The sequence below is a fragment of the Eurytemora carolleeae genome, unplaced genomic scaffold (assembly GCF_000591075.1).
Source record: "Eurytemora carolleeae unplaced genomic scaffold, Eaff_2.0 scaffold860, whole genome shotgun sequence".
NCBI lineage: Eukaryota > Metazoa > Arthropoda > Copepoda > Calanoida > Temoridae > Eurytemora > Eurytemora carolleeae.
The window spans coordinates 3942-17224 of record NW_019396894.1 but is presented as its reverse complement, the minus strand read 5'-3'; the positions used below and the strand labels follow the sequence as shown (position 1 = coordinate 17224).

Here is a 13283-nt window from a genome sequence, read left to right as displayed (position 1 = left end):
TTTTAGCGTAAATTTTTTAATCAAAGGGACTTAAAGCATCCCTCCATGTAGGGTTATTCATCGTTTTTGAAAACGATCATTAAACGATCGTTTTTCAATCGTTTTGAACTTTTATAAAGCGAATGACGATCGCTTTTTAAAACGATCGTTTTTTGTAAAAATGATTTGCGAGCGTTTTTTATACGATTGTTTTTTTTTAACGTTGGCTTTTGTTAAAACTATCGTTTTTGAAAAAAAAATGTTATTGACAATTATGTTAACGATCTTTATCGAAGAGTTGTCGTCAACGATCGTTAACGAAACGACGAACTTAATAAAAACGGTCGTTTTTAGAAAAAAATATTTTTTTTAAATGACTTGCAACTTTGTTGAACGTCGTCTTACATAAATTTAAAAGTTGCGGGGGAGCTAAAACTTCTTGATATTTTCTTAAAAACTACTCAATGATAAGTACAGATACCCTTTAGGTCGGTTTCCTTTCTTCGTTAACGATCGTTAAGGAAGGGTCGTCGTTAACGATTTCCACCGCTACCCTTAAATATTTGTCCGTTAAACTATTACTTAAATATCAATGTTTTTAAATTCAAAAAAAAAAATATTTTTCAAGTAATTGTGGTTTTTTTCCATTTCTACTGCAGCAAATCTTTGTGAAGAAACAATCTCAAGAACTGACGAGGGTCAACCCAGACCGAAATATATTTTCAATAAATGTGGAACTAACATCTACTTTTTTACTCTACATAGGTTTGGTCCATCACCATCACTGAATTTTAAATCATTTAAGAATTGACAGAATTAAATATTTTCAAACCTATAAATATAACAATGTCTTCCACTTCCACATTATCGATCAAATAACCGGTTCAAGGGTACCGTTGTGAATCAGGCAATGCCATCTTTGCGTTGAGGTTCACATGGCATTTAACGTACAGTCCCTTTAAGTTTGAATAACACCCTTAGCGCTGTATTTTTGGCACATAACTCTCCACATCTGTTCACTTAATATGTCTTACTAAAATTAGTCCATAGTCCGTACCAAAAAAAAACGAGTACTGACTAGGCATTGGAATTGAACAAACCGTGCATTTAGGCCTTAGCAAACATTGCAAGAAAAAAATTTAAATCTGTCATATCATTCTGATCGGACGGTTTACTATCGAAGAAATACTTAAAATGTTAAACTGTGGAGATCCGTAGATATCGTCTTCTCGTCCGGAAGCTGAACTAACCAAACCAAATATATAAAATAGATTTAAATACCCATTTTGTAAGTTATATTTCAATATGCTTTTAGTTCGTTTATTTTGGTCCTTTATTAATCGCTACAAACCCTTCTTAAAATTATTAATAGTTTAATAAGCTAAGGACGAGAAGCATTTTAAAAAACTACTCTTTATTTTTGTTGTACTCTTATTCGATCAAATTGTATTTAAAAGGTTTGAATATGAAAATGAGGTGAAACTTGTGATTTTTGATATTTTGTAGTAATTAGCCGATATCAAATCGTCCGAATTGTATGGAGGATTTTTAAATTCTTTTTGATGGAATCATGTATTTAGATTTTATTGGATGGTTGGCTGATTTCTAGAAAAAGTCATAGATCATCCCTAGTCGTCAGTCGACATGGTGACTTTTACAATGTTCGTATATATTGTGTAATAATTGGTTTGAAGGTTTAACGATAAAAAAGATCATAAACTTTATTTGGGTGTCGAGCAAATATTTACATATCTAATAAAGTACAGTTTAACCCGGAACTTCTGAGGTTTAGAAAGAATTTATAAAATGTCGTTTTAACAATTTTTTAATGGCGGAAACTGTTTTAAAGAGCTCCATATAATTATTCAATTAAAAAATAAATATTTGTCTCTAATCAGTAGTATAAGAAGACGACATTTTATAATTTTTTTACTCCGAAGTTCGGGGCTAAATTGTATAACAATAACAACCTTCTTCTCTACAAATGTTTAATCAATTCTGGTATTTGCGTTGGACACGTTTCCTCTGTTCGGTCCTTGCGCTTTTTTGTGTCGATCTTGACAGTCCAAACGGAAGTTTAATCTTTGGAAGTCTAAGAGGGGGAAGATGAACTAGTCCACGAGCATCCCCTGCCCGTTCACCAGTATTTCGTTTTAAAGCAGGTGTTTTGTTAGTTTCAGAAGAAGGGGAAGCTTGTCCCCTAGCAGGAGAAGGGGGTCCAAACCTTTTCTGAACCTAATCAAAAATAACAATTTTAAGAATAAGAATATTATTTTAAGATTATTAATTTCTTCAGTCTTTCAATTCTCATTTTGAAGGTGCGAGAGGGGGGGACATATAAAAAAGAAAGAGGGACCGGGGGTTGACACACTTTTAAAGCTGACCGTGAGATATATATATCCCCCCCTCCCCCCCTCGCCTCCCCCTGCCCTTTAATTGAAGGCCATCACGTGTTTCAATTAAATGTGAACAGATAAATTGTATCAAGGATGTTTTCTTGTATTATCATCATCATGTGTCACTTTAGTCATGCTGGATGGATACAATACTAAACTAATTTTCAAGGAAAACTTTTTTTTATATCTACAGTGTGGTCCATAAAAAAACAGGGAGCGTTTTTAAGTCATAAATATTTTAAGAAGACTCAAAAATGGGCTGTTCACGTAGTTTTTTCTTTTAATTTCAGAAGGGGCCTTTGAAGCAACTGTCGTATGAAGAAGTTTAACGTAAAATTAGTTTGAATGCGCGAAAATTGAGGACCCCAAAATTAGATATTAAAAAATCATGCTAATAAATATTCAAACTGTATATTAGACCTCCCCAATTTAGTCATTTTCTATTGTTGGAGTGACAAAAATATTTCGAGTTCTCAATCCTCATGGTTCCAAAGTTTTCCATGGAGGTAAGAAATTGCATAGTATTTATATATATTTACCCCTGTACTGGCTACTGGCTTAAAGCTAGCTGTAACATTGATATCAAAAACCTCTTTTCCGTTTGTATCTGCAAACTTCTTCTGAACAGGGGACGCAGTAACTATTTCCTAGAAATTATAGAAATTATAGAAATTATTAATTTTTGAACTAATTGTTTAATTGGGTTCCTTTACATCGGGGAGATTTAGTAAATATATCCTAAAAATCATTAACTATTGAATTAATTAATTGATTAAGTAATCTTTTACACAGGGATCTAAAGAATTTTTTTAATGTCGTCAAGTTTTAGACTATTATACAGGGTGTCCCACGAAACATGGCAGTTGATTAATAGCTTAGTATGTCGTCTTCCTACTACTGGATTAGATTTAAAGACTTTTGCAGTTTAGTTCGGTAGAAAAAACTTTTACTCCAATATATCTGGGATCGATTTTACTATAATAAAACTGCCATTTAATGTTCATTTTTATTTTCTTTGGTATTCGCAGATTAGTTCGGTAGAAAAAACTTTTACTCCAATATATATTAATCTGGGATCGATTTTACTATAATAGAACTGCCATATAATGTTCATTTTTATTTTCTTTCATATCAAACCATTTAACAAATTATGGAAGAAGACATTTTAAAATATTCAGCAACTGTCATGTTTCGTGGGACAGGGACACCCTATATCTAAATCTCAGAAATTGTAAAGATAAATAGATAACCACGAAATTTGCTGGAACAGATTTAAAGAGCTCCACGTAATAAAGTCTATCGGTAGTCTAAAAGTTCTGTGTAAACTGTATATTGTGGACCCAGGCCGGATGTTTTATGTGCAAAAAAACAAACTGGCTGCAAAAAATGTACTGTCCTGTTTTGCCTTTAATAGTCTGTATTATTCTCCCGGCAAATTTATTTAGTTGTTCATATGTCAGCCCTGTGCTTTAAATGCATTTAAAAAATGATTACCTGTGAATCGTCAAATATGGCATGAGGGGTTTTAAGAACCTCAACAATCTTAAGTTCTCCCTGGGGGAGCTGTTTATAGTTTTGCTCCTGAACTGTTCTGAACTCCTGGTTTTGCCCTGGAACAGTTCTGAACTCATGTTTCTGCTCTGGAACTGTTCTGGACTCCTGTTTTTGCTCCGGAACTGTTCTGTACTCCAGTTTTTGCTCTGGAACTGTTCTGTATTCCTGTTGCTGCTCTTGGACAGTTCTGTATTCCTGTTGTTGCTTTTGGTCAGTTCTGTATTCCTGTTTTTGCTCTGGGACAGTTCTGTACTCCTGTTGCTGCTGAGGATTTCTCCTATATTGATGATTCTGCTGATGAGGATTGCTTCTATATTGATGGTTTTGTTGAGGGTTGGTTCTATCTCCAGAACTAGACCTCTCCGGAGACTTGATCCTAAACATTGAAATTCATAATCAATTATTCTCTTTTAACGATATTTTTTATCAGACTAGAACTGAGCTGGGAACTCTTGTATTGTGAAGACCAATATATCAATGCTTTATCTCGATCTTTTCTTAATCCGCAGATTAATTTAATCTTTATTCGATATCCCGCATGTTAAGGTACAAGAGCTCACATTAAAGTTTTTTGTACATTTTTGAACATTTTCCGTCTATAGTAACTGTTAAGATTTCAGTTAAAGGTATGATTATTAAAATTAATTATGATTATTATAAAATTAATGAAGTTTATGCAGTTTAAAGTTTGCCATTTTGGCTTGGTAAGTTGTGCATACCTTATTACTGGGTGTTTCTCATTATTGCGTTGTGGAGCTTGAACTGGAGCTCTGAAATTCTTAGCTTCATATTTATGTTCAGGTTTAGGTTCCTGTAGGCTAGGTTTTTTAGTTGAAGGTTCAGGTTTTCTCTCCTGTATCTCAGCCTTGAAGGAGTTAAACTCTTGTTTTTCAACTACCTTCTCCTGGTCAGGTTGATATACATTGGTTTCTACAGGTTCGGGTTGATAGTCCTTACTGGGTTGATTATACGGTAAGGAGGGTTCAACAATTGGAGTATTAAATCGTTCAACTAGAGTGGGAGGTTTAAAGGCGCTCTTCTTGATGTCTTTTATCTTCGGCTTCGGGGTGGAATAGATCTTAGGTGTGTCTTGTTCTAACGGCCGCGAGTTAAAAAATGTAGGAACGTCATCCTTGAAGTATCCGAGGTTATCTTGAGGTTGTTCAACAGCCACTTGTGTATCTCTAGAGGCTGGGTTGGAGTTAAAAGAGGGTGGAGATGAATCACTTTTTGAACTCTCTTTCTTGAATTCAAAACCGGAATTTCCAAAGCTAAAATTTTCTTCTGAGAAAACGTTTTCATCAAATGAACTGAAATGATAAAAAATAAAGGAAATGCAAAACAAAAATAAATTAAATGTTCAAATTATTACCTCAAAAAATCATTTTTTTCCACATTGTCTGGTTTCTGCACACAAAAAATTAGTTATTAAATTAAAAATAAGTTTGTTTGCTAGATATAAATTTGATATCCCTGTAAATATTTTTGTTTATATTAAATAAACGGCAAAAAGGCTGAATTTTGGGTAGCTCACATTTTCCAAGAAAAACAGTTGGTTCCAAGAAGTTTTGTAAATGCGCCACCGAAAACAAAAAACCCGAAAAATTAAATTCTGTTTTTATTTTATTAAAAATGTTTGATGTGACAGAAAATGTTCAAACTACAATCATATCAAGAAAGAGGATTATATAGAGAAGGATAAAACAAGAAAAAGATTAAAAATTCTAGGCTGCCATTAAACCAATTTATCACATTAAGAAATATGTCTCCAATACACCCCCCCCCCTTACAAAATACCCCTGTTTTGCCACTGTCTTAATTAATTATCAAGAATTTTATATTGTAACCTTGGCTCTCTGTGTTGTAGGGGTGTAGACAGGTTGATACTCCTTCCTGTACACAGGCTTCTTCTCCTGGATGTACCTCTGCTTGTTCTCCTGGTTGTCCCTAGTAATGTGCATAGTTTTCAGGCTCGTTTCTGGACATTTAGTTTATAATGACATTAAATGTGTTACACAAAATATAAGTTATCAAGTAAAATTGTATTCTCTTTGGTCTGACTAGAACATTTTTGCATAATTTCATAAAATATAACTTGTCTAGCATGCAATTTTGAAATAGGATTCACATCACAGATTCTTGAGAAGCCTCTTAAAAGTCTAAAAGCTTTGAATGTTTAAAAACGGGTCTCAACACAATGCTCATCATAGTTGTACCTTGAGTTGTACTCAGACTGATATTCCTGCTGAGGCTGTGGTCTCGAGTACTCTCTTCGGGAAGCTTCGTTGTATCGAGGATAGGCGGGCTAGATTAAAATATCAAAATTCAAATTTCCATTTTTAAATTTTAACTATTTTCTTTTTTAATAAAGTAAATTTTTATTTAAAATTTCAATTTTAAAGTGTTTACATCCTTATAGTGAGTGAAAAGCTAACAACAAAGTTATATTTTTAACTATTTATATCTTCTAATTCAAGTCAAGTAAAAATCCCGTCTTCAAACTTTTATAGAAAATAGCTATTGCTACATTTTAAGAGCAAAATTTTAAAATAATAGTCCACTCGAAATGAGAAAAGTTTCCCTACTTTTGATATTCATTGGTCAATACATGTTCAGGTTGATAGTTTTAGTAACCGATATTTACAAAAGTTGGGTTCCAAAACAAAACCAAAATTCAAATTTTGATGTAAGAAAATGAAAAACTTTAAATTATTTTTAAAATGGTAAAGGTTTTTTATCAAAAGGTAAGAGCTTCTCAAAGTTTGAATTTTGAAGAAGAAATCGTTAATGGTATTCTTCTAGTTCTTGTCATCATTTATCATTGGAAATATGTTAAGTTTTGAACATTAGCACTGTTTGGAACCTGCGTCCCTTGCAAAGAAACAAATTTGCTTTTCGGTTTATTTTTGTACTAAATAAAAACGAAAGAGTCACAAAGTCGCGAAAACTGATTTTTAGAAAAAACAATGAAAATTGAAAACATAAATAGCAACCGTTAAAAGCTAAAATGCTAGTAGAAAAAAGATCACATATCGCCCTAAAAGCCTTTTTTAATTTCTTCTTAAATTACTTTTTCATTTTATATTTAATAAAATACATAAATCGTTGTTGTTGCAAGATATAGGGATTAGAAAATTTGAGTTTGTGGCAAAACTCAGTAATTTGTAAATTTTCCAAATTAAATCGAGAAAATGTTCTAATTTTGTATTAATACTTTAAAAGCTCAGAATAAGCCCCTAGCCCATTTCGCGTACGGTCCCTTTATTAAAAACAAATGCAAAAGTCAGATATAAGCCAATGATGCCCTTGATAAGGACTTTCAAATCATTAATGTTTGATGTAATGTTGTTTGATGCTGTTTGATATTTTTTTATGATGTTTTATGTTATTTGTTGTTATTTCATGTTGTTTGTTGTTGTTTGTTGTTGTTTGATGATGTTTGTTGTTGTTTGATGTTGTTTGTTGTTGTTTAATGATGTTTGTTGTTATTTGATGTTGTTTGATGTTGTTTGTTGTTGTTTGATTTGTTTGTTGTTGTTTGATGATGTTTGTTGTTGTTTGATGTTGTTTGTTGTTAGATGTAATGATGTGATTGAAGAACAAAAACACGCAACCTCGAACCAACAGTTTGCCAAAAAATTTATAAAAACATTTGTGCCTTGTGGCGACATAATTCAAATTAGAAATATACAAGTATTTTTTTTCTACACAATTTGTTTTGGTATTTTTTTGCTCTCAAAAAAGGCAAGAATGTACTCTGTTTATATCATACTATAAATCCATCGATGCTAAAATTTGAATAGAAAAAATATAGATGAAATAATAATCAGACAATAATTCTTATTCATTATGTTGAACAACATGATAAACATCATTAACTTAATTTTTAAATGATGATTTGTCTACCGTAATCAGAACCTAATCGATTCACAATCTTAAATCTTTCATCTTGAATGTTTCTAAGGATAAGTTATGAGAAATGATATATTTTTAATCNCCGAAATTTTAATGAAATGCTATGAGAACCTCTAATTTGAATTCTCAACGCAAAGTTAAACATATTTTACAAAAAAATATTCTTTAGATTTTTGTTTCCTTTTTTTAAACAGCTTTCAAGACAGGGAGAAGAAAATTTAGTGAAGAATTATTGCCTGAAAGGTTAGAGAATTTTAGCATTATGTTTGATGAATTGGTCTTTATGGTTCTATCTATCTATCTATCCACCTACAGCTCAGAGTTTAACTATCAGCTTACAGCCACAGCTAGCTATCCATCCATCTATCTATCCATCAATTAATCTTCGTAACCCAAACTTTATATGCGATTCTTTTCGGCAATCAAATTATGTTTTATATAAACTTTGATAAAAAATAGAATATCAAAATATAATTTACGAAATACAAAATAGAAATGATAAAAAAATAGATTTAAGTAAAAGAAAAAAAATCAGCGAAACTGATTTCTTAGAACCTCTTCAGTACTCGGAGGGAAACTGTTACATCGAAAACAAATTTCCATCAAAATCTGTTGAATAACAATACTGCATATATTTTTTTAATTTGTGTAACTCATTTCCTTTTTCATCTGTAACATGAACTTTGCAAAAGCATGTTATTTTGGAAAAAAACGGTATCCCCGTTAGTTTTATTTATCTTATAATTTTGTGTGTTTTAAATACAGTGTCACACACAAAGAATGAGACTTCAAAGACGAAGGTACAAAATTAAAACTTTCCGTTTTCTTATAATGATGATTCTCATATGTTGAGAGTTTTAGTTAGTCTTTACAGTCGCATCTTTTGTGTGTAACCCTGTGTGTAGACACATAGTTATTCTACAGTCTTCGTCGCATATATCAATAGAAGACGACTTTTAATTCTATTTTACTTTAAATTTTTACCAAGCTTTCAAACAGCATGAATATTGAATACACATAAACAAGGAAACACAGACAAACTGTTAGTTAACAGTTTCTCTTTGTTTCATTGTAAACTTGAAATTTAAAGCTTGTCAGAAACCCCGACCTAATTAGAAAAGTTATCTGCAATGTATTGATATAAACGTCGACCACTGTCCGTGTATAGTACAAGCGTACCTGAGTTTTGGTTGGGTTGTACACAGGCTGGGGTGGAACAAAAGACGGGGTATAACTAAACAAAAAAATTAAATGATTTTTTAAAGAAATGGTTGAAAATAGAATTTTAAATCCACTTGACTGTTTTAAATCTCTGAAAGTAAAAGTTCCGAATAAAGGACCGTAAATTTTTCTATTTCATTAAAAGACTTTTTTAATTTATTGGTTCCAAATTATGGAATTGAAAAGTATTTTAACCATTTTGTTCCAGCTTTGTAAAAGCGTAGTTAAACTACATCTCGTTAATAATTAATTCTGATTTTTAAATTGGTAAAATAAACTTTAATTCGTCCAAGGTTTCCCTAGATTGGACAGAGCTGGGAACTTTTTAATGCGATATCATTAATCCCGATCGGTGAATTAATCTGGAGGTTAATAACAAGACGAGAACAAGCACTATTTGATCTGGAGATTAAGAAAAAGAGTGGATCAAGCATTAACCCCGATATCCACCATTCAAAAGTTCCCAGTTCAGGTTGATTGCGTCCTCAGCCAGTTTGGCTATTTCCTATTCACAACGGTACCATAAAAAGCTTTGTCTGATCAAGCATTAATTAGATGTTTATAATTTGTAAACCTGAATATGATTAATTGTGGTTTCTCACAAATTAAGTCACACTCACATTTCTACTGCAGGAAAACATGGGGAAATTCTGAGAATTGAACACACTATATGTGAACCGATGATATCTTCCACATTATTAATCAAATAAAGGTTTCAAGGGTACCGTTGTAAATCAGATATTGTAAGCTTTGCATGGATAGTAACTTAGAAGTCCGCTTGCAGTCCCTTTAAGAGATTGTTTTTACTTTTTTTTAGCACTTTATTTGTGACAAACATTCAAGCAAAAAATCGATTTTTCATGATCATGACTAATTTTGATTAACAGAAATATGCTTTGCATGTTAGTTTTCGAATGATATGAAGAGTTAATAAATAAACACAGTACACTGTACAGTGTACATGTTAGTCAACGAATAATACCAAATGATACAGTGAGTGAATAAATAAGTACTGTAGTGTACAGTGTACATGCCAGTTAATGAATGATACAGAGAGTGAATGATTGATTGCTGCATGACTACTGAGTGATTACGTGAAGGCCGATTAGTAAGTTTTTATCCCACTGGAATCCAGCGTCGAGAGAATACATAAGTATACATTGTACACTTTGTAGTAAAGGGACTGTACGAGTAATTTCAAGTAACCTTTCAGGCAACGATGGCAAGCTCGATTTACAATTACAACTGTACCCTTGAAACATGATCAAAAATGTGAAGGATACTGTTGTTTTCATGACTCGAAAAGTCCCTAATTCTGATAAGTTTTCATCTCTTCTTACAGCTGAGAAATGCAGAGAAACCGCAAAGGCAAATAAACAGTGGATGTATAATTCATACTTGATGACAAAGCTTTTATGGGAACAGCAAATTGGGCAATGCCATCTTTGCATGAAGGTTTACTTGAAATTACGCTTAAAGTTCCTTTAAAGGATTTTCAAAGTACGTTCAAGTGGCAACTCGCATTTAATATCAACAATGATAAATCATCGTTATTCTAACATAAATTCAGTCAATCTCATTTTTGTTTCTGTACTGCATAAATCCGCAAATCAGTTTTACAAAGAAATTAAAAATGAAAAGTATTAAAAAAGTTTGTAATTTTTAGTTTCAACGGTACTTTAGTGAATTTAAGGAATGAAAATTACATCGACAAATTAATTATGTTTCCGGTTGTGCTGTAACACTGTGGGGTCACACTGTGGTGTAACACTGTGGGGTAACACTGTAGTGTAACACTGTGGGGTAACCCTGTGGGGTAACACTGTGGTGTAACACTGTGGGGTAACACCATGGGGTAACCCTGTAGTGTAACACTGTGGGGTAACACTGTGGTGTAACACTGTGATGTAACACTGTGGTGTAACACTGTGGTGTAATACTGTGGGGTAACCCTGTAGTGTAACACTGTGGGGTAACACTGTGGTGTAACACTGTGGTGTAACACTGTGGTGTAACACTGTGGTGTAACACTGTGGTGTAACACTGTGGTGTAACACTGTGGTGTAACACTGTGGTGTAACACTGTGGGGTAACACTGTGGTGCAACACTGTGGAGTAACACTGCGGCGTAACACTGTGGTGTAACACTGTGATGTAACACTGTGGTGTAATTCTGTGGGGTAACACTGTGGGGTAACACTGTGGTGTAATACTGTGGGGTAACACTGTGGGGTAACACTGTGGAGTAACACTGCGGCGTAACACTGTGGTGTAACACTGTGATGTAACACTGTGACGTAACACTGTGGTGTAACACAGTGGTATAAATTCAAATTTGTGTGACAAGTTTTGATTTTACGCAGAAGTGTAAGACTAGCAAATTTTGATTATATTATCAGAAATTTAAAACATTTTTGTTCTTCTCAATATCTCTTCAAGAAGAGAAGTTATGATTGAAAATATGTAAGAAGATTACGAGCAATTTACTCTAGTACTTTTGGTCACGGGCAAGTTTATAGGGCAAGTAAAGTTAATCGCTGTTGCGTATTCTCTGCGTACATATTGAAACCAGTTCTCTCTGGGCGGTGTTTGTAAACAAGAATAGATGCATCAGTGTTACTCTAGTATCCTAGGAGGATAAAAGCATTTAATTTTGATGATTTTGGTAATTCACAGAGTAGTTTCCTATGACCAGAATATTTCATTGATTTTTTATGTGAAAGATGGATCCCATGTCAGGCTGTGACATCTCCCCTCCCTCCACATGATTTTGCCCTTTGAGATAGTGGAGTGTGATACATGTCTCTAGTACAAATTTTAAAAAAATCAGACCTTTAACTTTGATGGATAGGGTGCTGGAGAGGTTTTATAAAAAGTTATAAAAAAGTACGACGTAAAAATGTTAAAAATTAATTATATTTACTTTTGACAAAAATTAGCATGTTATGCATGTTAGTGCAACCATATTTCATATCCTTTGCATCAAAATATAAAAAGTGCAAAATTTGTTCAGAACTATAAAAAAGTGAAGTTTTAGTGTAAGCCGTTTTTAGGTTACGGAAAACAAAATACAATTGTCTACCTGTCTAATTTTCTACCTGTCTATTTTTCTAGCTGTATGGTCGTCTAGTTATCTACCTGTACTGTTATCTATAATCTACCTGTCCAGTTGTCTAGTTTTCTTTATCTACCTGTATAATTATCTATAATCTACCTGTCCAGTTGTCTAGTTGTCTATTATCTACCTGTTTAGTTTTCTATTATCTACCTGTACGATTATCTATAATCTACCTGTCCAGTTGTCTAGTTTTCTTTATCTACCTGTACAATTATCTATAATCTACCTGTCCAGTTGTATAGTTGTCTATTATCTACCTGTCTAGTTGTCTAGCATCAACTTCTCTCTTGAAAGGAGATCCTCCTAGTCCTTGAGATTGTTGACCTATTTAAACTAACTTTAATTTACATACAGTGGAACCCATAAAACTATGGAATAGGAAGACAACATTTTAACCCCCCTATAATGATTATTTGATATTGTTAATAGTTTTACAAGGTGCTGCTGTGGAAACTGCAAATGGCTGTGTTTCATGTTCATTAGACCTTTTAAAATCATGACTTGAATCTAACACTTGTTTTCCTATTCCACAGATTTATAGCTCCCACCGTACTAAGACAAAAATGTATAGGATGCTATAAGAATTACTTTAAATCCAACAATTCACTTTAAAGTAATACAACGAATTAAATGAACTGTAAAGGAAAAATGAAAGGGGGTATAGGCTGAAAGCTAATCACTTTAGCTCTTGATCTATCAGATATAACTTTCATGGGTCGCGATCGAGAGCTAAAGTGATTAGCTTTCAGCCTATACCCCCTTTCATTTTTCCTTTACAGTCCCTTTAACGAGTAAAAATTGAATTATCATTATTATACACATTATTATACACAGTAAAATCAACAGAAATTATAAAATAAACAAGAAAAAAAATTTATAAAAGTATTTATTTACCAAATTGTTGGCCAACGTTGGGAATTTGAAATTCGGGGACTTGTTGTTCGCTGAACATTGATAATTTTTATTAAATTAATATTTCGATTTAATTTAACGAATCAAAGGTCGCAAATAAAAAGACATGCACAGAAGTCCTTATCTGGACAGAAAGACAGATAAACAGAAAGACAGCTAGACAGCTAGACAGCTAGACAGCTAGACAG

General features: G+C 32.8%; 1 protein-coding gene across 1 annotated transcript in view; it reads right to left on the bottom strand.

Annotated features, from left to right (window-relative positions):
* Positions 1–1836: 1836 nt before the first annotated feature.
* The window catches only part of LOC111709855 (putative mediator of RNA polymerase II transcription subunit 26), a gene marked incomplete at its 5' end in the record, with an annotated part of 13005 nt that continues 1558 nt past the window's right edge, over positions 1837–13283 (bottom strand). Inside the window, 10 exons of the mRNA XM_023483776.1 lie at positions 1837–2214; positions 2915–3022; positions 3870–4305; positions 4649–5239; positions 5302–5336; positions 5777–5876; positions 6146–6234; positions 9024–9078; positions 12441–12507; positions 13078–13127. Coding sequence (XP_023339544.1) covers positions 1972–2214; positions 2915–3022; positions 3870–4305; positions 4649–5239; positions 5302–5336; positions 5777–5876; positions 6146–6234; positions 9024–9078; positions 12441–12507; positions 13078–13127 — 1774 coding nt within the window. The remainder of the gene's footprint in view (positions 2215–2914; positions 3023–3869; positions 4306–4648; positions 5240–5301; positions 5337–5776; positions 5877–6145; positions 6235–9023; positions 9079–12440; positions 12508–13077; positions 13128–13283) is intronic.